Consider the following 26,123-nt stretch of genomic DNA (forward strand, 5'->3'; position numbering starts at 1 on the left):
CCCTTTCCACCGTCAGGCTTGAGTGTATTTTCTCTTACACGTAGTGTAGGGGATGTGTATATGCGTCGGATGAAGGTCGCCGCGGGCGATGGATGCGTAGCGAATGGGCCGAATGGAGAGGAAGGTCGCGATGGCTGCGCCCCCACGTGACAGTTGCGTGATTGATTTCGCCGTGCGGAAGCGTCGGCAATCTGTCGTGCGTTGCGGTTTTTGTTGTTCCTACGCGATGCAAAGTATGTTCGCCGATGCCGCACAATGCGGAAACGAAACGCATGCCACCGTTGCGCAGTTTAACGGCGATGGCACTTTCTGCGCTTACGCTCTCTGTTTTTTTTTTTTTTACTTGTTTAACAGTTATTACGCTTACTGTCAGATGGCGCCGAGGTTCATCGCAGTTTTTCCTCCATGTTGATTATTAATTCGTTGTTCAACGGGTAGTTGAACATCCCCCCAACAATGTAGGGCGTAGTTAACTAATTCTGTCTAAATAGTTATTAAACTCGTAGTTGCGTAATTAGAAGAGCCTCACTTCTTAGTTGTTGCTGATGTCTACGATCAATAAGATGTGGGCCTACTCTATGCGGCCGCGCCACTCTTCGCCGTCTCCGAATCAACACGTGCGCCAAACAACGCACACATATATGCAAACAAAAATAGAGAAAGTAGTATGAACAGTAATTACTGGAAAGTTGACGTATACATACACTGTACAACAAATGTTAGTGCTCCACATAAGTTTAAAGGAAAAAGTTTATTTTTCAGCGAATTATACGCCACCCTGTAACATGTGGCTGAGCACCATATTCAACACAGCCTAATATATGCTTTTCAAAATACATAAAAAAACACAGTTACAAATGTAGTCAACATCCAGATGTGCTGTAGCAGAGTGTAACGTCCATCTAGTTGGTCTGCAGCTTAGCGGAACAGTTGTGGCGAAAGCTGACAACGAGGGGGGGGGGGGAGAGAGAAGACAGAATATTAGACTTTCTACAAGATTATTTTTCGCACATCACGCGGACACATACATATTCAGAGGTGTGCGCGTGGAGAGGGCGCAGAAAATACGAGCTATCACACAACACCATCAACTGAAACTACACACCACTTGGCCTTTTAACCGCAGATTTAGCGCTGAATAAAAACAATATAATGCTACATAAAACACTGGCTGTATAGTCTTTTTTTTTCTTTGGTTGTAAACGAGTACAGAACAAAAAAAATATGAGCGTTTTTCAGTACGATTAGTACTATAGTATCGGAAAGCAGCAAGTCATGCAGGTAGCCTTAAAGAATAGTTGGTCATTCAGAGTATACACTGTGTACCCTGCTTCGATTTGTGTAACTTTGGCCCGCCGCGGTGGTCTAGTGGCGAAGGTACTCAGCTGCTGACCCGCAGGTCGCGGGATCGAATCCCAGCTGCGGCGGCGGCTGCATTTTCGATGGAGGCGAAAATGCTGTAGGCCTGTGCGCTCAGATTTGGGTGCACGTTAAAGAAGCCCAGGTGGTCAAAATTCCCGGAGCCCTCCACTACGGCGTTTCTCCTAATCATATGGTGGTCTTGGGACGTCAAACCCCACATATCAACCAATAGGTGTAACTTTAAGAGACAAGAAGAGAGCAGAGTGGGTTGGGGAACAAGCGGGGGTTAATGGGACACTAAAGTCAACTAACAATTTACGTCAGAGTGAAAGCTCAATGTATGACAACATCTAAAACGACAATGTTATCAAAAGAAGTGCCCTACTTACCGAAAATTTAAGGTGAATGCACAAGATTACGTGCGCCGCAGTAGGACATTCTCAAAATGATACCGATGACGTGAGACAAACCGCCTACAAATAATCACTAGTAATAGATCTAGCTGCACTAAATAAAGAACCTTCCGTGCACCAAGAGACGCAATAAAATTCCCATCGTTCGTTTCTGTTTGATTCATAGAAAAAATAACCTCTGGACGTTACTATGGAGAATGGCGCAAATGGTTCAAAAATTCAAATTTCGCGTGGTTAAACTGGACGTCTGCCATCTCGGACCAAATAGCACGAAATCGATCAATCACCGTTGCTGCTGCTGTGCCTCCCGTTGATTTCGTTGTGTCTACTAGTGCCGGCGACCACGCAGCGAAGCCGGGCAACGCTGTGCACGGTAGCATTCCGCTATGACGGCGGAATCCCGTCATAGCGTCCGGGTAGATGTTGTGATGCTCCAGGAACCATTCTAGCCGTCCAAGTACCATCCTCTCCATCACTTTGCCCAAGCAACTAGCCAGTGCAATCGGGCGGTATGATGTGAGCACCAATGGTGACTTGCCAGGCTTCAGTAATGGAACCAAACGGCTGGTCTTCCAGTTAACTGGGAGGGTGCCCTCTCGCCACGAATCGTTGTATATCTCGAGGAGGGCAGTCCTCGCACACTCACCAAGGTGACACAGTGCTCTGTATGATATTCCATCAAACCCGGGTGCTGATGTCCGTCTACACAAAGCCAGTGCTGCTTCAAGCTCATGAATAGAAAAAAGTGGTCCATGTGGTGATCGTGTGATGTCGTGCCACCACGTGAGAGCGTGGAGATGTTGGGATCTGCGAGTTGACCAGATAAGTTGGCACAGAACTCTTCTGCCACGTCGACCTCCGATGTCTGTTGAGAGAGGGCTAGAGCCTTGAATGGAGACCGCTGAATGGGAGCTGTCTGGAGCCCTCTTATCGTCCTCCACAAGTGTGATAAAGGCTTGCGAGGATCTAACGAAGCGCAGAAGGCTGCCCAACGTTGTGACTCTAGCTTGTCTATGCGGCGTTGTATCTTCTTCTGAAAACGTCTAGTGATTCGTAAATCGTCGATTGCTTTCGTGCGTCGGTACCTTCGTTCCGCACGCCGTCGGAGAGCCCGAAGTCGTTTTAATTTCACATCAAATACGGTTACTCTCGAAGAGCATGTGAGGGTGCACACTTTGTCTTGCACTGTGGACTTGATCACCTCTTCTAAGTCAAATGAGGTGTTCTCTTGACAGCGTTTTTCCATGAGAGATGCAAACTTGGTCCAGTCCACTCTTTGGATAGTTTCGCGTACCTTGCAAGGTGATAATCCTCTGATCTTGACATATGTGGGGATGTGGTCGCTCCCATGTGTTTCTATGTCCGCAAACCATCCGGCACATCTGACGAGACCTCGAGAAACAAAAGCCAAGTCAAGGCAACTACTGTATCCAGGGCCACGTAAAAATGTTGGGCTGCCATCATTTAACAAGCACAGCTCGTTGTCTGAAGCAAACGTTATCAGACTTCTACCCTTTGCGCTGATCTTCGGGCTCCCCCATAGCGTATGGTGGGCGTTGAAGTCTCCGATGATCACCCATGGCCCAGGAGTGGATGATAGGATGTGTCCTAGTCTTCTGTGGTCAAATCTACTTGATGGCGACAGGTATGCACCGACAACAGTGACAATAAGACCCTTTTTCTTCACTGTTAAGCATATATATTGGTTGTCGTTGTCAGGTGGTACAGGCTGAAGAATGTAGGTCAGGTCACGTCGAATAAATAGCAGGACCTTGCTGTTTCCACTATAACAAGCCGACATAAAAGATTCGTATCCGGAGAGTCTGATAGCGCTCGATAAATTTGGCTCGCAGATGACGATGATGGGAAACATTGGTGGAAACGAACCGACGGAAATCTGCAATGCGTGATTTCAGTCCCCGTGCATTCCACTGAAAAATTGTTGCTTTTTTGACCTCTTCCCTGAAAGACAGTGGCTGGTGGGCCATTATCTACTCAAGAGCCGCCAGTACTGGACTCAGAGCGTCCAGTACTTGAAGTGCACTTCTGGCTGACGTTGTGCGCATGTTGTTTAACACCGTGCAAATTGCATTAATTATGGGTCGTAGAAGAGCAATCACTTGCTTATCCAAGTTCCGCTGCTCCTCTGTTGTCGCAGCTTGCTCTGATGAATGCGGCTTCTGATGCGGTTCTTCCACAAGTTGCGTGCGCGTAAGTGGCGGCCACTCTTCAGTAGAGAGAGATCTACTTGTTTTATTTCTTCCATCGTCTGCCTTCGCCGCGGTGTACCCTGCTGTGGGCGCCGTTTCCAGATGTGTTGACTCACTTCTTGTAGTTGACTGTGTTCTTCGCGAAGATCTTCGACGGTGACGTCATCGTCTTCGCCGGACTTTTTCCGCGGCCTCTTTGTGGGTAGCTGTCTCGCACCATTTGTCTAAGAATAGTAAACTCCTTTTTTATGCGTGGACAGTCTTTGGAAGATGCACTGTGGGCACCTTGACAATTAGGGCACTTTAGCATGGTTGCGCTGCATTTGTCCTCGGTGTGTGGTTCTGAGCATCGCGGGCACACTTCGGAGTTCCTGCACGCTCCCTGCACATGGCCGATCTTCTGACACTTATGACATCGCATAGGTTTTGGAATAAATGGTCGGACCTGGTGACGAAAGTGGCCAACCTTCATATGGGAGGGGAGACAGTCCCCTTTGAACGTAATTCTTACACAATGTGTGTTACCAAGGCGGCTTACATTCACAATGACGTTATCCTCATTTGCCGGTTTTATTAGCACTGAGAGATCCGAGTTTGGAATTACAGTGGCGATGTCATAAATGACTCCTGTTGAAGTGGTGCTATCAGCTGGTATTATAGACTTGACATTGATGTTACCCAGTTGCGTTACTTTCTGAAGCGCGTTTAGCGCACGTGGGTTCAGCACATCGATTGCCAAGATGTTCTTTCTTGCGTTTAGACGTACTTCTTTTATCTGATTTGGCGTAATATTCTCGAGATACACAGAGAGCGCTTGCCTGTTCAGCCCGCGTAGACTGTCGGTAGCCTTCAGCGGCACAAACAGGATAGAGTGAGGCCATCGCTGAGGGGCAGTTTTCACGGTGGTCGTGCTTGATGCCGAAGATGCATTGACGATCCGTCGTTTAGCCTTGCGGTACAGGACGGGTTGGAAGCCGTCGTCCGAGGACTCGTCGCTTGATGCGGAGTACAGCTCAGTGTCCTCACTCTCACTGGACGCGTTTCCTCGCTTCCTCGAAGCAGTCCCCGCGGTCGAACCGGACTCGGACGGTGCCCCGTGAGGTTGAACATCCATCACCACGATATATGGGGCGATAGACCCCACAACTGCGGCGAAAAATCCAGAAAAGCACAAAGACGAGCAAGGTGTGTTCCGTAAACGAATCACTTCGTCTTCCTTTTTCGTCTTCGTCTTGCAGGTAAAAGCGTAAGACTGGTTACACACTACGACGAGGGACGAACGGGTGCCGCTTTAAGGAGCTTCACCCCTAAAAAAGTACACCTTAGTCACCTTCCTTTCGCATGCTTCGCATGACATCGATTCCTATAGCATGTGGGATTTGCTGATTTTTTTTTTCTTGTAGGCTCTTGCTATCAAGAGTGGTGGAGGTGAAAAACTTTTTTTTTTCAGTTTAGAGAATGAATCAGAGTTGTGACATATCGCATGCTTGGGCCTTATTCCGGGACACCAATGGAGTTGGCCACATTGAGGAGCGTTGACTATCCAAGGTGAAGCAGCCGAGCAGGTACTCCTCCTAAGCATCTCTACTTGGAATAGGGAAATGGGATGAAAAAGGAAGGGGGTTGGCGGGGCACGAAGCAACGATGTGGTAGGTGCCGGCCAGGACTCCACAGATCGAGAAGGTGTCACTGATTTCCGGCGAAAAATGCCTGGCAACCGCCGGACTGAGGTATAGGTGTTCGTCCAGAGGCTCGTCGCTCGTCCGCTTTCGCTCGTCCACTTTCTCCAGACCACGTGCGGCGCCCGCGTAGAGCCGTCTAAAAGCCCGGTAATGGGCAAAAATTTCGCGGGAACGGATTAAGTTTGTATTACCAGGATTCGCCTGCAGGACATGGAGGTGCAGCGGCCGGATGAGAAAAGCACGGGCAGCGGCGTTCACCTCCTCTATGCCGAGCTGTCCCAGTGGCCTGGTGTCCATACTATACGAATAGGGTGAGGGTTACAGCGCCAAGAGGCTGCGCAAAGTAGGTAAGCTCCCATCGGGGTGATAGAACCCTGAAGATGTTGGGAACGGGAGGTGGACTGCGCAGCGGCCAAAGCAATAGCAACCTCCTCAGCTTGCGTCACAGCAGTGTTGGCTCTAAAGGAGAGCCCGTCGAGGTGTTTTCCCTCTGTTATCAGGGCTGCGTGTAGTTACCGGGGGGGGGGGGGGAGACGTCTACGTAGAAAACCTGAGGGCGGGATGTAGCTCGGGGTTCATGTTACGGGGTAGTGGTTCCACCCACAGTTTTTGACGCCGGAGTTCTGGTATGAGTGTCGGAGTGTCTTGGTCAGAGGTCGTATTGATGCCAGGCCTGTGTAGCAGACAGGCACCGCGAGGGCATCTGCGAGAGGCGATTAATTTGGCTAACGCGATGAGCTTCCCGCAGATCTGCGAAGGAGTTATGCAACCCTCGTGCCACGAATCGGCTGTTGGAGGTGGCAATGGGAATACACACACAAGGGGCGCTTCTACGAACCGCTTGCCGTGGAATCGCTTGCCAGCGCAACTGTCTTTCACAGCGCACCCGACTTTACTTAGTGAAAGACGGTTGCGCTGACGGGTTCCCATTCAAACCACGAGAATTGTTTGCCATCGAATATAATGACTATGCATATAATTATTTAAAGGTTCGTCGTTGCCAATAACATTGTTAAGCTTTCGTAAGCATCGATGTAATAGTATTGAATAGAAGTTAGCAGGACGTTGAAGTTCTCGAAATGAAACCAGTGACATATTAGTGGGTCTTTGTTATCACACGGCACAAACAAACGGAGCAATCGCTGAACACGTCTATAAGAATTTTGACATCCCCGTTATGACCACCCGTTGGGTGCAAGCAATGTTTAACCCGGGACGGCTTTGTGCTCCCCCATAGTAGAGTACCCTGTACTCTAAATCGTTACCCCCTTTCTCTAATCCCCCCCCCCCCCCCCTGACCACGTTCGGAAAGTGTTTCCGTTGTGTGGGACGGCTCAGTGCTCTCCCACAGTTGAGTACCAAGTCCTCGAAATTGTTAAACATTTGTTCCAAACACACATGTTGTCATTCTCGTCAGTTAAAACAAGTGTCCCCTGTACACTTTCTAGGACACCGTCTAGAACTATGCGTCCAGGTCAGTCTTTACTTGTTATTATGGCTACTATACTGCATATTATTTCATTAAACGTTCAGGGTTTTCGCAGTCCGGCAAAGCAGGCTGAATTGATTAGTGTCGCCCGCGCTGCAAATTGTGATGTTTTGTGCCTCCAGGAAACAAATTTCTTCTCGCTATCCGACGTGCTTGCCTTTAAACGACAGTTCAACCTAGATTGTTATTTCTCTTTCGCTACATCTCATTTTACGGGAGTAGGTATTATTATTTTTAATCGAGCTCTATTACGGGACCATCATGGTTTTTACGATGGCGTGGGCCGGGTTTTGGCTTTAGACTGTAGCTAATTTTCTTTCAGATTAAGGATACTGTGTGTGTATGGGCCAGCGCAAGCTGGACAGTCTAATGACTTTTTTAGAGACCTGGATGTGTTTTTTTCTTGACGGTCGTGATGTCATAAGTTGGCGACTTCAACTGCGTCCTAAATACACGAACCGATGTACAAGGTCCTGGCTGGGGCTGGTCTGCTTGGAATTCACGCGAGCTGCGTCGCCTTGTCCACCACTTTTCATTACTAGACGCGCACAATGTAGTGCACGGAAATACCTTTGTTTGGACATGGCGAGGTGGACGATCCTCCAGCAGGCTCGACCGGGCTTATATTCCCACGAGCGTTAGAGGCGTTTGTCTCCGATTTATGCGTTCCGTCGTTCCCACCTTTTCCTGTGTACGTATCTGATCATCAACCTATTGTCTTGAAGCTCGAAGTTCCATTTTCTTTTTCGGAAAAGCCATGGCGTCTCGACGTTCGCGTCCTGCTGGACGCGCGCTCAAGATCAGATTTGTCACGCACAATACGTGTGTCGCTCACGGCGTCTGGTCCTGAAGATTGGGATGCGCTTAAAACACAGTGGCACCTGCGCTTCGCAGTGGAGGGGCGTTCGCTTCGTCGACGCGTTTCTGAAGAGCTTGCTGATACTGCGATGAAGTTACGCATTGCTTTGTGCGCCGAGACGCCTTCTCCTCTGATGCGAGCGTGGCAGCGTAAACTGCGTGAACGCTTTCAACGCTTGACTACTGCTTCGTCCCTGGCGGCAGCAGCATGGCGCTGTAGACACAACCCATGTGCATATCCCGAGGTGCTGCGCTACGCGAGACATTCGTTTTTTTTTTTGGGGGGGGGGGGGGGGGGGCAATCAGAGCCATCTGTCTCTATGACAGCACAAGTACCACCTGCGCAGCGGCTTCCTACGCGTGATCGATCTGTTTTCTTGGCGCATTTTGAAGCAATGTCGTGTTCGGCCATGCGGACTAACTGTGATGAAACACCGCCAATGCTTAGAAGTTTGCCCCGTATTCCTCAAGAAGCTGCCGATTGCCTGCACATCCCTCCGTCGGCTGACGAGGTAAAGGCGGCACTGAAATCTATAAAACGTGGAACGGCCCCAGGGCCAGACGGTTTTCCTGTTGAGTTTTACTTGACATTTTGGGATGAGATTGGTGCTACCTTTACCGCGGTAATCCGGCGATGCTACGAGAACGGTGTCTTTCCATCAAGTTTTCGAGATGGACGCATTGTGCTTATTCCAAAGGGTGATGCTTCCTCTGTTAATCCTGAAGATTGGAAACCTGTCACGCTCCTCAACGTTGACTAGAAGATATTCGCGGCGGTAGCCGTTCAACGTTTGAGGGGTCTGTTGAACACCCTGGTAGGTCATCACCAGACTTCATCAGTGCTTGGACGAGAAATACACAGCTTGTCATATACCACACGGGATATCACTCTGTCGCGATCTGCGCGTGGTGTCCTTGTGTCTTTGGACCAGGAAAAAGCGTTTGACCGACTAGAGCACGCGTATATCCTTAATATGCTCACAGCCTTCGGCTTTTCTCATTCGTTTGTGGAAATGATTAAAAATACGTACACTGGTCTGAAAAGCACACTAGTTCTGGATGGCTGGGAAAGTGCCGCCTTTTCCATAACACGTGGGGTCCGTCAGGGATGTCCATTGTCTCCTGTGCTATTTGTCCTCAGCCTTGAGCCATACTTGCGTGCTCTTGACGCGGATTCACGTGTCCGGGGTCTTGCGCTTCCTGGTAGCGGTGTCGTGAAAGTCACAGCTTTCGCTGATGATATAACCTTGTACCTTTCAGATGAAGATAGCCTTTCACGCAGCCTGCGTGTATTTTCCCAGTATGGCGACATTTCAGGTGCAGCGTTGAATATCTCCAAATCCCGGTATTAGCTCCCCAAACTCCAGGCTTAGCGCCGGTTTTCCTATTCAGCCTGCCGCGTCCCTTCGTATTTTAGGTATTTTATACAACCACTACTGCATTTGCGAATCTGTTTGGTTAAACGCTCTCGAAGAAGTAAGACTGAAAATTCAGGATGCACGGGATTTTGACTCCCCGCTTCTTGAGCGTAGGTACCTAGCGCAGACTGTATTTCGCGGTCGCATTTGGTACCTGTCTCACATCGTGCAACCATCTTTACGTATCGTGCGATCACTGCAGTCTGCTTTGTGTTCCTTTTTTTGGTCAGGCGGCACTGAGTTGGTCTCTCGCGCGGCACTGGGACAGCAGCGTTCTCAGGGAGGCTTTGTTTTCCCTTCAGTGTCCATACGCTGTCGGCTGCTGGCACTGCGCTTCCTTTTGCACCTAGTGCAAGGGGAGGAATCTCCCGCACGAACGCTTGCATATTACTTTCTGGGTACTCATGTTCGACATTTGATGCCTAATGTGCAACTTAACAGGGGGCCGCAGTCAATAACATTTCCTGCGTTTTATGCAACAACTGTTGCATTTTTTCGCCATGTCAAGTCGAGCTGTCCTGGCATAGATGTTTTGAACAACCACATAGTTGAGACAACTGCTGCTTTGTAGCTTCCGTTGGTCCTGCCAGCCCACCGTGCTCGCTTTAGACGGGTGTCTTGGAGCACCTTAACGGCTTCTTTTCTGCCTGCACACCTCCGGGACTTCATGTGGCGCCTAGGATGGGGTGTGCTTCCCACTCTCGACCGCCTTGAAAGGTGGAGAATAGTCCAGTCAGCAACATGTCCGAACTGCTTCCTTCGGGAAACAAATCAGCATTTTCTGAGGCATTGTGTCATTGCTCGCGTTTTTTTGGAGAGCCGTACATGCCGGATTTCACTGCCTCAGAGTAAATCGCTTCGTTTCTTCTGGGCGTTGTTCGCGAGGCCGCTTCGCTTGTCTTCTCATTGTTGCTGGCTCTTTCTGCCTCTGGCGCAACCGCTGCGGTTGCAGCGGGCCGCCGCCGCCGCGCGCTCTACCCGATCCTAGAACGATTGTACTCGGAGCTGCTGTCTGTTTTGTCGGAGGAGCTCTTCTTCCTCGGTGAAGAGAAACTTCTTCGGCACTGGTCTTGCCCTTTTGTGTCGGTCTATGACGGACGAGTGAAACTTGTCTTACGGCCGGCCTGGTATTGGTAGGCTGATCTGTCGATGCGCCGGCAGAAATGGCATGCCAACATGTAAATATGCAAAATGTACATATTTATGTTTTATTTGTGTCTCTTTTTTACCTTGAAGTATTTTTTGTGCTTGTGTTTGTGTGAACCATCGAATGTACATGTTCTTTCAACGTCATCTCATATTCATGTTCATGTAAATGACGTCTGTTTTGTCATCATCGTTAGAGTATGTCTAAGAAGGAAATGTTCTGTTGAGTGTTATTGACGTTTGTGGAAATAAATTTTCTTTCTAAACAATAACGTCATCGGTCCACGGGACGGCTTTTAGCTCTCCCATAGTAGGGTACTGAGTACTCTAAATCGTTACCCACTTTTGCTAAACATATGTCGTTGTTTAGGGACGGCTTACTGCTCTCCCAAGTAAAGTACCAAGTACTCAAAATCGTTAAACATTTTTTTTACTAATTACATAGCGTTGTGGTTTTAACAAGGTATGGCGCACTTCTCTCCCATCTATAGTTGAGGACGAAGTACTCTAAATAACCTTGCCCTTTGAACTGTGTTCGCCACCTTGATATCTCATGCCCTGGTGAAACTACCACCAATTGATGTACACTAAGGAAAAAAAAATAGTCGTTTTTACTCTCACTCCTCCATCAACTCTGTATTGGTGGAAAATAAACTATTATTATTATTATTATTATTATTATTATTATTATTATTATTATTATTATTATTATTATTATTATTATTATTATTATTACAAAGTCACATGTGTATTCCTCAAGGGCTCAAGGACCTCAACCACTCCCGGGGTTCTACACTAATGCAGGGCATGCGTGTGCATTCGCGGTTGACAAAAAAAGAAAAGAGAAGAAGCAGATATACAGAGAGATAGAAAGGGGTGATGGAGTGGAGGAAATACTTTCAGACGCGAGAAAAGGCCACAGTTTAAACTCAAGGACACGCGTTATTCGCACCTTTCAGGAATCTTCGAAAGTTTACCTTCACGCGAGAAGCATGCATGAAAACTTTTGAGAAAAAAAAAAGGGGGGGGGGAAGCTCCTGCATTGCTAGTCCACATAAAAAAACTCCCTCACGCGCCCCTAGAAGACACTTCTTCCGCCGGTTAAAAGCATTTACGGTAGCTAGGAAGGTGTGTTCGCAAACATAGCTCGGCGAAGTGATTTGGGACTTCAAGAGTCGCTCTTGAACATTTTTTTTTCAATTCTTTTTCATCTTGAACAGGCTGGGCTACCACCTAGGGCTAAGAGCGTTTCTTCTGCCAGGGGCGTCGGCGGGATTTTGTTTTGGGGGGTGCGAACCCCTCATGACCGCTGGACGAGGGCCGGACCGTTGGTTTAGCTCGAGTGGGGAACAAGTTCTGGGTGGCTTGAGGGGGGCAAGTGCCCCTTTCGCACCCCCCCTGCCAACGTCCCTGTCTCCTGCTCCGACTAAAAGTTTTATTTTCGCACTTTCTCACTCGAGCTCTTCCTGGCGTGAATCTTGAGACTGTCGAAGGAGTCGACAACGCCACGACTGACATGACTTGGGGAAACGACGACGTTTCCGTATACGAATGCAACGTTTCCTGCTCGATTTGACGCCTGGCAACAATGCTCAAGGGTTGTCGACGCGCCATTCGGTGCTGCAGATTCGTGAAAGTGGTTTTGAATGGCCGTCGAACCTGGAACCCCAAAAGTTGTTCTCGCGAGTGGGTCTGGTTTGTCGTCGACTACGCAGATATATCCGCCAGCTTTCTCACCTACCCATGCAGTACTTTGAATTCACGCCTTAGGAACACACTATAGAGTCCTGCGACGCATGTCAACCTTCCTGTCCTTCCGTTGCCTTGCTCTGTGATGCATATACCGGTTTCCATTCAGCCGCAGTGGTTGTGTTGTAGAGTTCGCGGTCGAAGGAAAAAAAAGTGCGTAGATCCGAGCTGTAACTTCAACGATTGCTGTAGCGTTGAAAAGTCCCGCAAGCATGTGTATAAAGGCATGTGCGTCCATGAAGTACGGTATAGTTTCATGAGCCCGCAACGGCAGGATAGAAACAAACCAAACGACGAGAAATTTCGAGCAGATTCAAGAGGTATACCATATAATTATATACACATCTGCGATCACGAAATAAATGCGTGTCTTTTCACACTGATTATTACTTCACTAGATCACTTATGTCGGAACACCTGATAAATGTTTGCCAGACATTCAGGTTTTCTATCTGCAACCCGAAACAGACACATCCCTTTGTATTGAAAAATTGCACTATTTTAAACACTCGGTATAGTGACTGACGTCAGGATAATAAGTAAACGCGCTTTTGTGGAGCATAAGAAAATCCAAGTTCGTTTAGCAAAAAATAACAAAAACTTAAAACTGCTGGAATAGAAATTATGTCAGGAAAGTGAAGCCAGACTGCGCCGTCTTACTCCAGGCACGATAAAAGGTTACCACACAGTTTAGAGAAAGTTTATTTACAGTATACATGTAAGAAATCACATGGTTAAGATTCGAGTGCACAGAGCTATACATATACACGTGCACAAAGACGTACGACGACGTACGTCATAATGTGCGCTTGGAAAAAAAAAATGTTTGACGATTGGGAGCACTAAGCATGCACTCCACTAATCGAGCAGCAGAAGAGTGAGAGAGAGAACTTTATTCAAGTGGAAAATTTCACAGGGGATTGGTGGTCAGGCCATACCTGGCCGCCAGTCGGCTCTGAAATAGAAATGATTGTTAAAGTCGGACAAACCACATAATATAACAAAGCTGGAGTTTTACGTCAGGAAACCTGGATATTGTTAGGAGGGACGCCGTAGTGGAAGGCTCCGGAAATTTCGACCAGCTGGTGCTCTTCAACGTACGCTGACCTCGCACAGTACAGGGGCTTTTACCACTCCGCCTCCACCGAAATGCTACCGCCACAGCCGGGATCGAACCGGCGACCTTCGATTGATTGAGTGATACGTGGGGTTTAACGTCCCAAAACCACCATATGATTATGAAAGACGCCGTAGTGGAGGGCTCCGGAAATTTTGACCACCTGGGGTTCTTTAACGTGCACCCAAGTCTGAGCACACAGGCCTACAACATTTCCGCCTCCATCGGAAATGCAGCCGCCGCAGCCGGGAATCGAACCCGCGACCTGCGGGTCAGCAGTCGAGTACCCTATAGCCACTGATTCACCGAGGCGGGCCAGAGGAACCGCATAGCGACAATCAATCGCAGCGCCGGAGTCCCCTTTAGTTAATTTGAGGAAACTCTATATGCCGAAACCCAGTCTCTCCTTTTTTTCTTCTTTTCGGATGGCGGTGGGAGGGGGGCTCTCTTTTGTGTTGCAAGTGCGCGTGGTGAAAGCTAGTAGTGCCAACGCGAACGGAACGTTTTGTGTTTAGAGTGCGACGCATTTTTTTTTTTTTTTTAAGGGGCGACATTTCTTAGGGCCGAGCCTTACGGCATTCATCATGCTTCAGAAAACCGAAATCACAACTGAACAGCTGCACAAGGACAAAAAAAAAAAGTGTAATACCGGTGTCACACGGGCACTTTTAATTGCTATCAAGGTGATCCGGGTCGGTTTTCTTAACCGGGATCAACTTTATGGTCGCTGCTACACGGCCCAAGCTAATCTGCTTCGAGCTTGGGACATATCAAATGGACCGTTTGGCGCTTGCGTGCCGTAAAACATGTCATTGACAAAATTCAGCATACGATGTTTCTGTAAAACCCTTTCACAGTAATGTTATTCGTGCGAGACCCACTAGAACGTCAAAAACTGCGTGCCACTGCAAAAGTAATTTCATAAACCCGTCATTCGATAGAGTTTTCCTCTAACTTACTGGTATTGCTGTGTGAGATTCTTGATATTCTTTTATTTATGATGGCACCTGCTCATAGCCGTCTAGTTGGAGCGAAGCGGTAGTATCGCTGTACACACTTCTGGCGCCTCAAGAATACCATTCACTACTGCCAGCGGTCAATTACTGTAAAGATCTCTTCATTCAGCCACGAAATGCACCTACACTGCGACGTAGTCGAAAAACTAGAAACACTCAATCTATTTACTTTGAGGTGCACCAACTGCTCCGACGGTGCGAGAGTTGCGCGAAACTAGGCACGGAAGACAACGGTAATCTGCTTCTTTTATTGATATGTGGGGTTTAACGTCCCCAAACAACCATATGATTATGAGAAACGCCGTAGTGGAGGGCTCCGGGAATTTCGACCACCTGGGGCTTTTTAACGTGCACCCAAATCATCGTCTGCTTCTCCCATAACTACATGCGGTCGATACGAACCTTAAAATATGCGACATTTTAGATATTGTTTCAATTTAAACAGTTTACCATTTATTTTTCTAAAAAAAGTTCAGCTTTTAAAATGTACTTTTATTGAGCTATACACGATTTTCTTGAATTATTGTGCTTTCAACCAGCTCGGCCAGGGAACGCAGACGACAATAAAATCACTAATTCTCGGCCAGATCGCGATAGTGTTGATCCCGATCGGGCCTAATCGCGATTAGAAGTGACCGGGTAGCAGTACTTACTTCGAATCATGGTTAATCGGGGTCACCACTGATCACGATCAGAAATGTCCTTGCATTCAAATATGTGACAGCACAATACACTATCACCTGTGACCTGCACCGTCCCTCTGTTAGTCCATCCGTCCATACATCTGTCCGTCCTTGTTACTAGTCGGCGACTTCAACGTAGCTATTATGGACCTTAGGACACAACTTCGTCCACTTGTCATCATTCACTTCGTGGAGATGCGTGATTATTTCTTTTTTTACGTCGAGCGGCCATGGTAGGAAGTAGAGGTTTTTTTTTTTTAATTACTAAACTTCATTTTTAGATTCACATAATTTATTGCGATAGCACTCTAAGCTCATCTTTACGTGAATGGCGACGTAGGTTCCGCATAATGTCTGAGGGCGACAAGATCACCCCAAGCTCGTTAATTTAAATTTCACGGCACTGGAAATACTGCCCGAATCAACCAAATTATCGAAGGCACCAACAAAAAAAAATAAATGTCTACTGTGTCAATATTAATTCGCTCATTTCCTTGAGGAATACATAAATCCACGTAACAAGTAATTATTTCGCACGAGAGCAGTAACCAAAACGCTATTGTGGATGGCGACCACACCTCCCCACATTTTCGGCGCTTCGTGCTCCGAGGATCGTCTGAATTGACCGCATTGCCATCTCGGGTAGCTGAGACAGCAACCCGTATTTGTACGGGTTGGTTTCACTTGTGTTTAAAAAAGATTATAGCTTTATACTCTATTGTGTATTCAAACGAACACTGTGTTACATAGCCACAGTCGTACAGATTTCGCAGCAGCAGTCTCAGCAGCCAATTTAAGTTTACATTTTTAGTACTACGTCTATGCTCCTCACACGGGAAAAGATAGGCGTACAGACAGTACGGGCTTACCTTTATAGTTTGCATGAGCCGTTTCCATCGAATGCCAGGCGTACCCAGACCAGACACAAAACCAGTGTGTTTCAGTACCGCTGCCACTCATCCCTATGCGAGCCAATAATCACCACGAATTGAGAATTACCGACACCACGTCGCAGTACAAAGCCGTATGTCACCGTACCAATGAACAGCCGGCGTACCGAATCTGAAGTCGCTATGGCAGCGACTTTAATTTGGATTAGGCCGCTTAGCCAATAAAACCAGGCAGTTTCGGTTTCGAGATCGGCAATCGCCTGTTGCGCAAAGACGATACAACTCGAGTCGGCCTCGGCGCATGCGTGGAGCAATATATGCAAAAATGATTAGTTGTTGGCGTTTAACGTCCTAAAACCACCATATGACTATGAGAGACGCCGTAGTGGAGGTCTCTGAAAATTTTGATCACGTGGGGTTCTTTCACGTGTGCACACGGGCGTCAAGCACTTTCGCCATCAAAAATGCGGCTGCCGCGGCAGGCATTAGATCCCCCGACCTGCGGTATCAGCAACCAAGTGCCTTAGCTCACAGAACACCACGGCGGGCAAGCAAAAATGGTTGTCAGGTGCAGTTCAGCACACAATTTTCAATCACTGCCACTTATAGCACCTGCAGTTACCTACCCTACCTATGCAACTCCACGACCCCCCCCCCCCCCCCCCCCAACACACTTTGCATGAATCATTCACCGCGGCGGTCCTTTCAGAGCCATCCTCCTCTATGGTGTCCCCCATAATCGATTGGATATACTAGTCAATTAAGTAGGCTCACACACACACGCACACACAATAAGAGGAGCAGCTACAACATGGGCACACTGGTGTTGCATGTTGGGTAATGGAACTTTTAACGTATAGGGACGGAGTGAACACCACCACACTGTAGCACATGGTACATTCAGTCCATCCCTGTATGATAAAAAGCGCGATTACCCAAAATACACACGCTTACACACACACACACACTCACACAAACAGAACATGCAGAGGTCATTTCCCCTCTTCATTTATGTTAGATTGGCTTTAGCCCATTACACATCCTGGTGGTGCAGGACAATCCCATTTTCTTTTTAGTTATCTTCATATATAGGGGACCAAAAAGCACACACACACACAAGACAGCTTGGAAGTATCAAAATTTACTAGGGCAGTTCTGGTCTGGTACTTCGAGTAGTGCAAGAGTGCTCGTGACCTTGATATAAGGTGCAGTGCTCGAAGGTTGTCCGTGGCACATGCTTGACAGGTCACGGTAGAGAGCATGTGCATAACCTACTGCACTGGGCATTTTTGCAGATACTAGACAGGATAAACTGAAGAGCAAAAACATAAAAGAAGCTTTTCATTTGGCATCTTTATTATTAGTTCGAGCAACTCAAATGCAGTGTCTTTCAGGAACAATGTCAATTTTGCAGTGATGTCACTAGCTAAGTTTCTGATTCCAGTATATTACAGCGGTTACACAGCAGTCATTCTTATCCTAACACTGTGTTGCTGTTATCCTACAGGCCTAAGGTAGTAACACCAAAACGCTGCTTTCAATGCATGATGAATGACTGGTTGAGGAAAGTAGGCGACCCCTTCAGTCATGGGACATCCAACATTCTACATTGCACAAAGCAACACTGTCGCCAAAAGTGGTCGTCTCTGAATGCGGCTTCTGAGGTCACATCCTCGCTTGACACCTTTCCTAGACATTTTGCATGATTTGGCTCCAGGCATGTCGGTGCCTACCGGTGACTGCATTCCATGGTACTTCTACCATGAACATCGCTCCTAAAGACGTAATGCAGTCATTAAACAGCCTTTTGAGCAAACATGGCCAGCATGCACAGAATGAAAACCAACTAGACAATAAACATTATTTATGAGTTGCTGAATCAATTAGGTGTCATGCTGATTAAAATAAAACTAGCACATACACTACTATTAGGCAAGGCTTTTATATCCATTATAAACAGTGCATCTTCTGGAGTTATTAGAAAGCAAAATATAAGAGCTAGTTTATTTCCCTTTTTGTTTTATGAGATAAGGTGCCAGTGACTTCAAGGGGGTCGAAGATAGACATGTTCATTTATTACACAGAAATAACGCTATTCAGGAATGATTGCAGCAGTGATCACGTAAACTTGCAGTTGGAGAAGTCCATCTCAGGATGTTGTTCCATGAACCTAGAATGAAAAAATCGGGAAGACATATTGCAAAACTCTTCAAGAGCGTGACGAACATGATGCAAACTATCAACTGTGTCAGGATACTACAACAGCCATTGGTCCATAAGCAAAAAGCAAGACAATCTTTTTTTTTTTTTTTCATTTTGAAATGCATTGTGTACATTGTGATGCAACATAATTTACATTAAAGGGTCACCAAAGGGAAATAAACTCGTGTAGCGATTGGTGTCATTCTAAATCGTGCACTAAATGCAGCTCCCCCACCGTGAAACCTTAGAACTGCATAGCACAGGCACCAGCAATTCCCCTCTGAAGAGTTCCCACTGTTCCTTCAAATCAGACAAAACTGGAAGGTCACCAAGGCGAAAATCTGCGAGAACGGCGTGCGCTAGTTTTTGTGGCACTTTACTTGACTTCCTGCTTGCGACAACAGTTGAGATAAATGTAGCCTGCAACAACGAAGGCACCTGAAAAGTGTCGATGGGAAGAGAAATCGCGCGCACAGCGAGGCACCCTCTCTGGCACATCAGGCATCAGTCACTTGTTTCCGAAGCCTTTTGAATAATTTAAAGATAATTATAGCAATCACTTCTTGGTTGTTTCTGTTACCTATATTATTTGAGACCTTGTTCGTTTATTTAAACCTGGTTTTGATCCTTGCTAGCCTTGTTTTAGGCCTCTATTGACCACTTGATTTTGGGTGTGATCATGGTTCACGAGACTTACGGATGAATGGCAAACCAGACCCCCGAGGGGCTACACACTTGGAACGATTTCTCACGGTTTAGTAAATGACCGTTTCACAATACCAAAGGAATAACTACTGCTGCAAAAAGACGCAAGTAAGGGAGCAAGTGCGCAAAAATAAAATGCACGTGGTGCCTTGACGTTTCCTCACAGAGTCATTGTGGTGTCACCGATTTTGACAGCATTTATCTGGTGTCTTTGTAGCTCCTAATTGAAAAAAAAAAATTTAATAAGGAGCACGTTGTCTGTTCTCTGCAAGGGCCAGAGATGTAAAGTACCAAACCGCAAAAAATTTTATGGGATTAATGTGGCCAAACAGCAAATAAATTATTTACCCACGGAAATTCGTGAGGCCACACTGGCATTCATGTGCAGATTTTCGGCACGAAATCTACAGAGAAAGATTTTCCGTTCTATTAATACGCTTATCAGGTTGAAATTATTAAAAGTCGTTTTCAAAGATAATCTATCAGAAAAAGTTGACTCGTTTCACTTTAATGTCCTTTTGATTAAACCATTTAAATAACACATTGCCATTGTAGGCCGGTGGGTGAATATGCCTGTGTAGGAGTTTTCAAACACTGTTACAAGGAGAAAAACCATTTTGGCCTTAATTTAGCATTGACGAGTGACAACTCGCATTCCCCTAGATTGATGATTAAAAAAGTAGAGAAACAGGATGTTTTCTTAGAATAGAAAATTTATTTTCCTGCAAGTTCATGCGCTTCTACAAATGCCTCGATTGTGTGTGTGTGTACATATCAGGGGTCGTTACCTAGTCAAGCTACATTCAGACAGAGAAGCTTCAGCCGTCTGAAAAGATCACATTTCCACTTTTCGGTCCGTGGAAACATTTTCTAGTCGACATAGAGCAGATATCCTGCTTTTGCTGCACTCGCAGTCACAGGCATGCGCATGCATAAAGGCAAAATGCAGCTGTTTTTGGTTTTCACTGTGCGAAACTACTTTCACTTGACATCAACAATCACAATAACCAGTGGGACATCACTAGTTTCATTTCACAAGCCTACAAAGTTCAACGTGCACAGCTCAGTGCAAAGGTATTCTATGCAAAGTTGTGGTTCATCCCCAGCATGTGATAGCGATGACAGTGTGTCTGCTTCTCCTGTTGGGAGGCTGTTGGCAACGCGGTTTCAGTTTCGTTTTCATGCGCAGGCAATTTGCAGATTTTGTTTATCAGTAGAAAGATGCACATTGGATACGATTTTTAAACGTTGAGAATAAAGATTCAACCATCTTTATGGTCGTTAGCTGCCACTGGCAAGAATAATTTATTCTACCTTCCTTGCAGAGGCACAACGTCGTTTCATGGGCTTATTCGGGCTGTCTGTACCCAATTTTTGGGAAAGGCTGAGTGTCACTGCCTATATTATCAAGTATTTAGATTATACAACACCCTTATTACACGACAGATTTGCGTGGTTCCCTGAAAGTAGTATAATCAATGTTTCGCTGTAGCTTGTTGTTCGTAGTGTTACACATCACTCTATGTTTCTCAGCTTCTGTGCAAAGCAGCAACGACAGCTTTTCCTGGAGCTTCAGTACTGTATACACTCACCTAACGGCAGCATTCATGTAATAGCTACACCCAAAACTTAGTTTTAAGATTGTCCCCCCAAAAACATATTTAAAATTTGTCACGTATTAGCTACACCCTTAAAATTTAGAAAAGTCAGCAGCATCATCTATCATGCAGTGTGAAAATTCTGAAAGTTTTAAGGGACACTGAAACTAAAGAGAAACAATATCTTGGTTCAGATTGACAAACTGCATTTCGAGAACTTTAATGTTATATGTTTTATTATCGTAGTGGAGCATACACACCAACGCGTATGCGCCTTCGGAAGAGAACGAAAAACCCCACGCTCTGATTGCGCGAGAACCTTTGCCGCCTTTGCCAAACTTGCCGTACAGCCATTTTTCGTTGCGACCTCTTTGCGACTTCTCTGGTTGAATAAACATCATCACATTTGGTGGAGGTTGCCGAGATCTACAAGCAGACCTGGAACTCCGCTCTCGCAAGTTGGCCGAGAGACCACCGCGAAACATGACTGACGCAGTTACCAACCAGCCCATCCTAGCCCAGCCAGCACCATCGGCTGCCCCGTCTACCTGCCCCGGCGCTACCCGCCAACAGGACCCACCAATCTTAAGCGGCAGTGGTGAGCAAGACGTCGAAGACAGGTTCTCCTTGTACGAACGCGTAAGCGCCAGCAACAAGTGGGACGACGACTCTAAGCTCGCCTACGTTATATTTTACTTGGCAGACGTAGCTAAGCTTTGGTATACCAACCGCGAAACCGCCATCGCCAACTAGTCCTCCTTTAAAACCCTCGTGACTGAAGCGTTCGGCCAACCAGAGGTCCGCAAGCTCCGCCCTGACCAGCGTCTACGCCACCGAGCCCAGCAGCCTGGCGGGACGTTTACTAGTTACATTGAGGATGTGCTCGACCTCTGCAGGCATGTTAACCCATCAATGCCTGAAGAAGAGAAAATTCAGCAGATTCTCAAGGGTATTGAGGATGGCGCATTCCAGATGTTGCTAGCAAAAAGCCCGACCACGGTGGCAATCCTCGTAAGCCTGTGCCAGAGCTTCGATCAATTGCACCGTCAGCGTTCCATCGCCCGACAGTGTCCCACCACCACATTCGATCTCGGCCGTCACACTCGCAAATGCCAACGTTTGCCAAGAAAGTCTGTCCAACCAGAACAAAGACTTCATCAGGGAGAAAGTCACCCGACAGCTCTCCCAGCAGCCGCATAGTGACATGCCCACCGCAAGCCTGCCTTCGACACTGCAGCAGGCCATACACACTAAAATTTGCGATGTCCTCCCTACAGTGCCCGCCCGTTACCTATGCAGTTCAGTAGCATCTAATCTCTCAACTGTCGGCTACGCACCACCTGCGCCACCTTCACCTCTCAGCTACGCAGCTGAGGTCGCACGGCCCCCACCGCATCCAGTCTCCTTATCGGCTCAACCTCCTCCGGCCTCGCCTCCAGTTTACAGGCCCCCAGCTTGCTTTTTCCGTCTAACTAATGAGTGGCGCACCAGTGACAACCGTCCTATCTGCTTCGCGTATGGCATCGCTGGCCACATTGCACACTTCTGCTGCCGCCGTCCCACACCTGCGTACGCCTCCTTTGGAACTCCTACCTTCACGTCGCCGCAGGCCACCACGTCTGCATATGAACAGAGGCACTCCGACTCGGATCGTCACCCATCAACTGCTCGTCTCCCATCCCCTCGTCGCCGATCAACATCGCCTATGTGTCGTCCACCACCTCCTGAGGAGGGAAACTAATCAGTGCAGTTCCAGAGGAAAGAACTGCAACTTCTGGGCAATTCTCAAGGCCTCCATTTTCGCCGCAAAATGTTGATGTCGACGTTGAGGGAGTCGCCACACCAGCGTTAATTGATACTGGGGCTGCCGTTTCTGTGATGGACGCAAAATTTTGTCGCAAACTGAAGAAAGCGACCACATCTCTCTGTGGCATGGTGCTGTCCACAGCTAGCGCGCAACGCATTCATCCCTCGGTTGTGTGTACGACGCGCGTCGTCATCCAAGACGTATTGTACATCGTCCAATTTTTCGTTCTACCATCTTGCTCTCATGACCTCATCCTGGGTTGGGATTTCTTATCATGTCATAAAGCTATAATCGACTGTTCCCGTGCGGAAGTGTCCCATGTGCCAATGTGTGAATTTCCATCGCCCGACCGTTCTCCTATGCTCTGCAAACTCATCGCTGACGATGACATCACCTTGCCTCCGGAAGCTTCAGTCCCTATTAGCCTTTCATGTGTGGCGCAACCTGATGCCACGGTGGTGTTTACGCCACCTCTGGTTTTTACTGAATGCAAGGGCATCGTTCTCCCATTTGCCGTTTTTACAATTGCATCTGGTTTAACCGTAATGGTGGTTACCAACCACTGCAACTACCCCATTGGCTTACACCGTGGTGAAACCTAAAGATATGTGCAACCTGTTGACCATATCAATGATATTATTCTTCCCGACAAAACCACATTCGCGTGGAAAGGTGGGCTGCTTGCCGGCGTAGTGCTCTCGTGGAAGGGACAGCAGACGAATCGGTAAAGTAGTCGAGTAACAAGGCAAAGTATGGCTTTTTACGCTGCTTTGAAAGCATGTAATTGGTGTCGAGTGGTGACAAGGTGGTAAAAAGGGGTGACAGAGAAGCCACATATCCCATTCCAAATCCCATTGCCACAATCACTCATGCGTCTGAGCCATCAAGTTCGTCAGCCTTCGACAATGCTATTGACGCAGACCTTCCCCCCTCGCATCGCCGCCAACTTGTTGCGCTCCTTAACAAGTTTCGCTCTTCTTCCGACTTTCAAGAACCTGCTTTGAGCCGCACCACGACTGTCACTCATACTATTGACACCAGCTCACATTCGCCTCTGCGACAGTGTCCTTACCGCGTTTCCACCGTAGAGCGCCGCGTCATTACGAAGCAAGTAGATGACACGCTTAAACGTGGAGTCATACAGCCTTCTCTAAGCGCTTGGTCATCACCTGTGGTTCTGGTAAAGAAAAAAGATGGCACCATTCGATTTTGCGTGGACTACCGCCGCTTAAACAAGATTACGACGAAAGATGTCTACCCGCTGCCACGAATAGACGATGCTCTTGACTGTTTACAAGGCGCCGAGTACGTTACATCCTTCGATCTGCATTCTGGGTATTGGCAGGTGCCAATGGCTGAGTGTGATTGCCCTAAAACAGCCTTTGTAACACCGGATAGCCTATATGAGTTTAAAGTCATGCCATTAGGGCTCAGCAACGCGCCTTCGACATTTGAGCGCATGATCGATACTATCTTGCGTGCCCACAAGTGGAAAACTTGCTTGTGTTACCTGGATGACATCGTAGTCTTTTCAGCTGATTTCCCGACACATCTTCGTCGTCTCCACGAGATTCTGACGTGTCTAGCTTCTGCAGGCCTACAACTTAACACCAAGAAGTGCCACTTCGCAGCCCGAAAACTTACCATCTTGGGACACGTCATCACAAGAGACAGTGTTCTTACGGATCCCGGTAAGCTTCGAGCTGTCGCTGACTTCCCAATGCCCACATAACTGAAAGCTCTAAGAAGCTTCGTTGGTCTCTGCTCCTACTTTCGTCGCTTTGTGCATAACTTTGCATCCATCATCGCACCTCTGACAAGCCTGCTTTCCAACAGCAAAGATATATCTGCATGGTCACCTGCACGTGACGACGCATTTCGCCAGCTGTGCCGCCTGCTGACCTCACCACCTATTCTTCGCCAGTATGACCCCACTGCTGCCCCAGAAATTCACACCTTGCAAGTGGCGTCGGTCTTGGTGCAGTTTTGGCACAACGGAAAGGCACCCAAACGGAATACGTAGTCGTTTATGCAAGTCGCGCTCTCAAGAAGGCTGAATTGAATTACTCCGTGACAGAGAAGGAGTGTCTGGCCATAATCTGGGTGCTGACGAAGTTTCGCCCGTATCTTTATGGCCGTCCTTTTGACGTGGTCACAGACCACCACACTCTATGTTGGCCGTCCACCTTGAAAGACCCGTCCGGACGCATGGGGTGTTGGGCACTTCGATTGCAGGAATACGACATCCGTGTCGTATAGCGTTCCAGTCGCAAGCATGCAGATGATGCACTTTCCTGATCGCCACTGACACCATATGTGGCTTCTCTGTCACCCCTTTTTACCACCTTGTCACCACTCGACACCAATGACATGCTTTCAAAGCAGCGTAAAAAGCCATACTTTGCCTTGTTACTCGACTACTTTACCGATTCGTCTGCTGTCCCTTCCCAGAGAGCACTACGCCGGCAAGCAGCCCACCTTTCCACGCGAGACAACATTCTGTACCGCCGCAACTACATGCCTGGTGGTCGGAATTGGCTCCTTGCTGTTCCTACTTATATGCACTCTGAAATCTGCATGAATTTCCATGCAGATCCCCAAAGTGCTCACGCAGGTGTCCTGAGAACCTATGAAAGGCTGCGCCAACGATATTACTGGCGAGGAATGTATCGCTTTGTGCAAAAATATGTTGTCTTGCACCACTTGCTAACAGAACAAGACACCTCCACGGCACCTTACTGGCATATTACAGCCGCTCCCGTGCCCGGCTCACCCATTCGACCGCGTGGGTATCGACCTCTATGAACCCCTCCCATATAGTGGCTCTGGAAACCGATCATCTGACACGCTACGCTGAGACAGCACCTCTACCGGCAGCTACCGCCCACGAAGTTGCACTCTTCATTCTACGCCATAATGCTCCACGGGAATTACTCAGTGATAGGGGTCGAATGTTCCTGTTGGAGGTCAACCAAGCTATCCTCGCTGAATGCAACATCATCCACCGGAAATCTACCGCATACCATCCACAGACAAATGGACTGAGCTGTTCAACCGCACACTTGGCAACATGCTGAGGATGTACACCTCCTCCGCCCACACAAACTGGGACGCTGTATTACCTTTTGTTACCTTCGCTTATAACACCCCGACGCAAGCGACTACCGGTTTTCCCCCTTCTTTCTGTTGTACGGCCGCGAACTTTCCCACCCACTCGACACTATACTCCCGTACCGCCCTGATGCATCAGAGTGATCCCCTCTTTCGGAAGTTGCCAGATACGCTGAAGACTGCCGTCAGTTGGCTCGGTCTCTGACAAGTGAGGCTCAAGGTCTACAAAAGACTCGACACGACAACGTTCACCACATAGCTCCTACGATTCGTGCTGGCTCCCTTGTGTGGCTTTGGGTGCCCCCGCACGTTCCTGGCCTGTGTTCTAAACTTCTGGCCCGGTACCATGGGGTGTACTGTGTCATTGACGCAACCTCCCCGGTGAACTACATCATCAAGCTAACACAATTACCAGATTTGCGCCGTTGAGGACGCGAGACCGTACACGTCGACCGTCTCAAGCCGTACTACGACCCCCTCATTGTGCCTACTCCCCGAGTCACCAGGATGGCTACTCTTCGTCCCGGGGGTATTGTAGTGGAGAATACGCACAAACGCGTATGCGCCTTCGGAAGAGAACGAAAAAACCCACGCTCTGATCGCGCAAGAACCTGTGCCGCCTTTGCCAGACTTGCCGTACAGCCATTTCTCGTTGTGACCTCGTTGT

At 47.8% G+C, this 26,123-nt stretch overlaps 1 protein-coding gene and 1 long non-coding RNA gene across 2 annotated transcripts in view; both read right to left on the reverse strand.

The window, feature by feature from the left end:
- Positions 1–732: 732 nt before the first annotated feature.
- On the reverse strand, positions 733–16,308 carry LOC142817252 (uncharacterized). The gene is made up of 2 exons (XR_012895132.1): positions 16,013–16,308; positions 733–942 (listed from the first exon to the last, which is right to left on the reverse strand). It is a non-coding gene; the product is annotated as an uncharacterized LOC142817252 (long non-coding RNA).
- A 1,778-nt stretch (positions 16,309–18,086) lies between these two features.
- The window catches only part of nudC (nuclear distribution C, dynein complex regulator), a 53,114-nt gene continuing 45,077 nt past the window's right edge, over positions 18,087–26,123 (reverse strand). The window contains exon 10 of the mRNA XM_037425502.2: positions 18,087–18,203. Within this exon, the coding sequence (XP_037281399.2) occupies positions 18,152–18,203 (52 nt within the window). The 3' untranslated portion in view covers positions 18,087–18,151. The remainder of the gene's footprint in view (positions 18,204–26,123) is intronic.

This window comes from Rhipicephalus microplus, chromosome 5 (genome assembly GCF_043290135.1).
Source record: "Rhipicephalus microplus isolate Deutch F79 chromosome 5, USDA_Rmic, whole genome shotgun sequence".
Taxonomy (NCBI): Eukaryota; Metazoa; Arthropoda; class Arachnida; order Ixodida; family Ixodidae; genus Rhipicephalus; species Rhipicephalus microplus.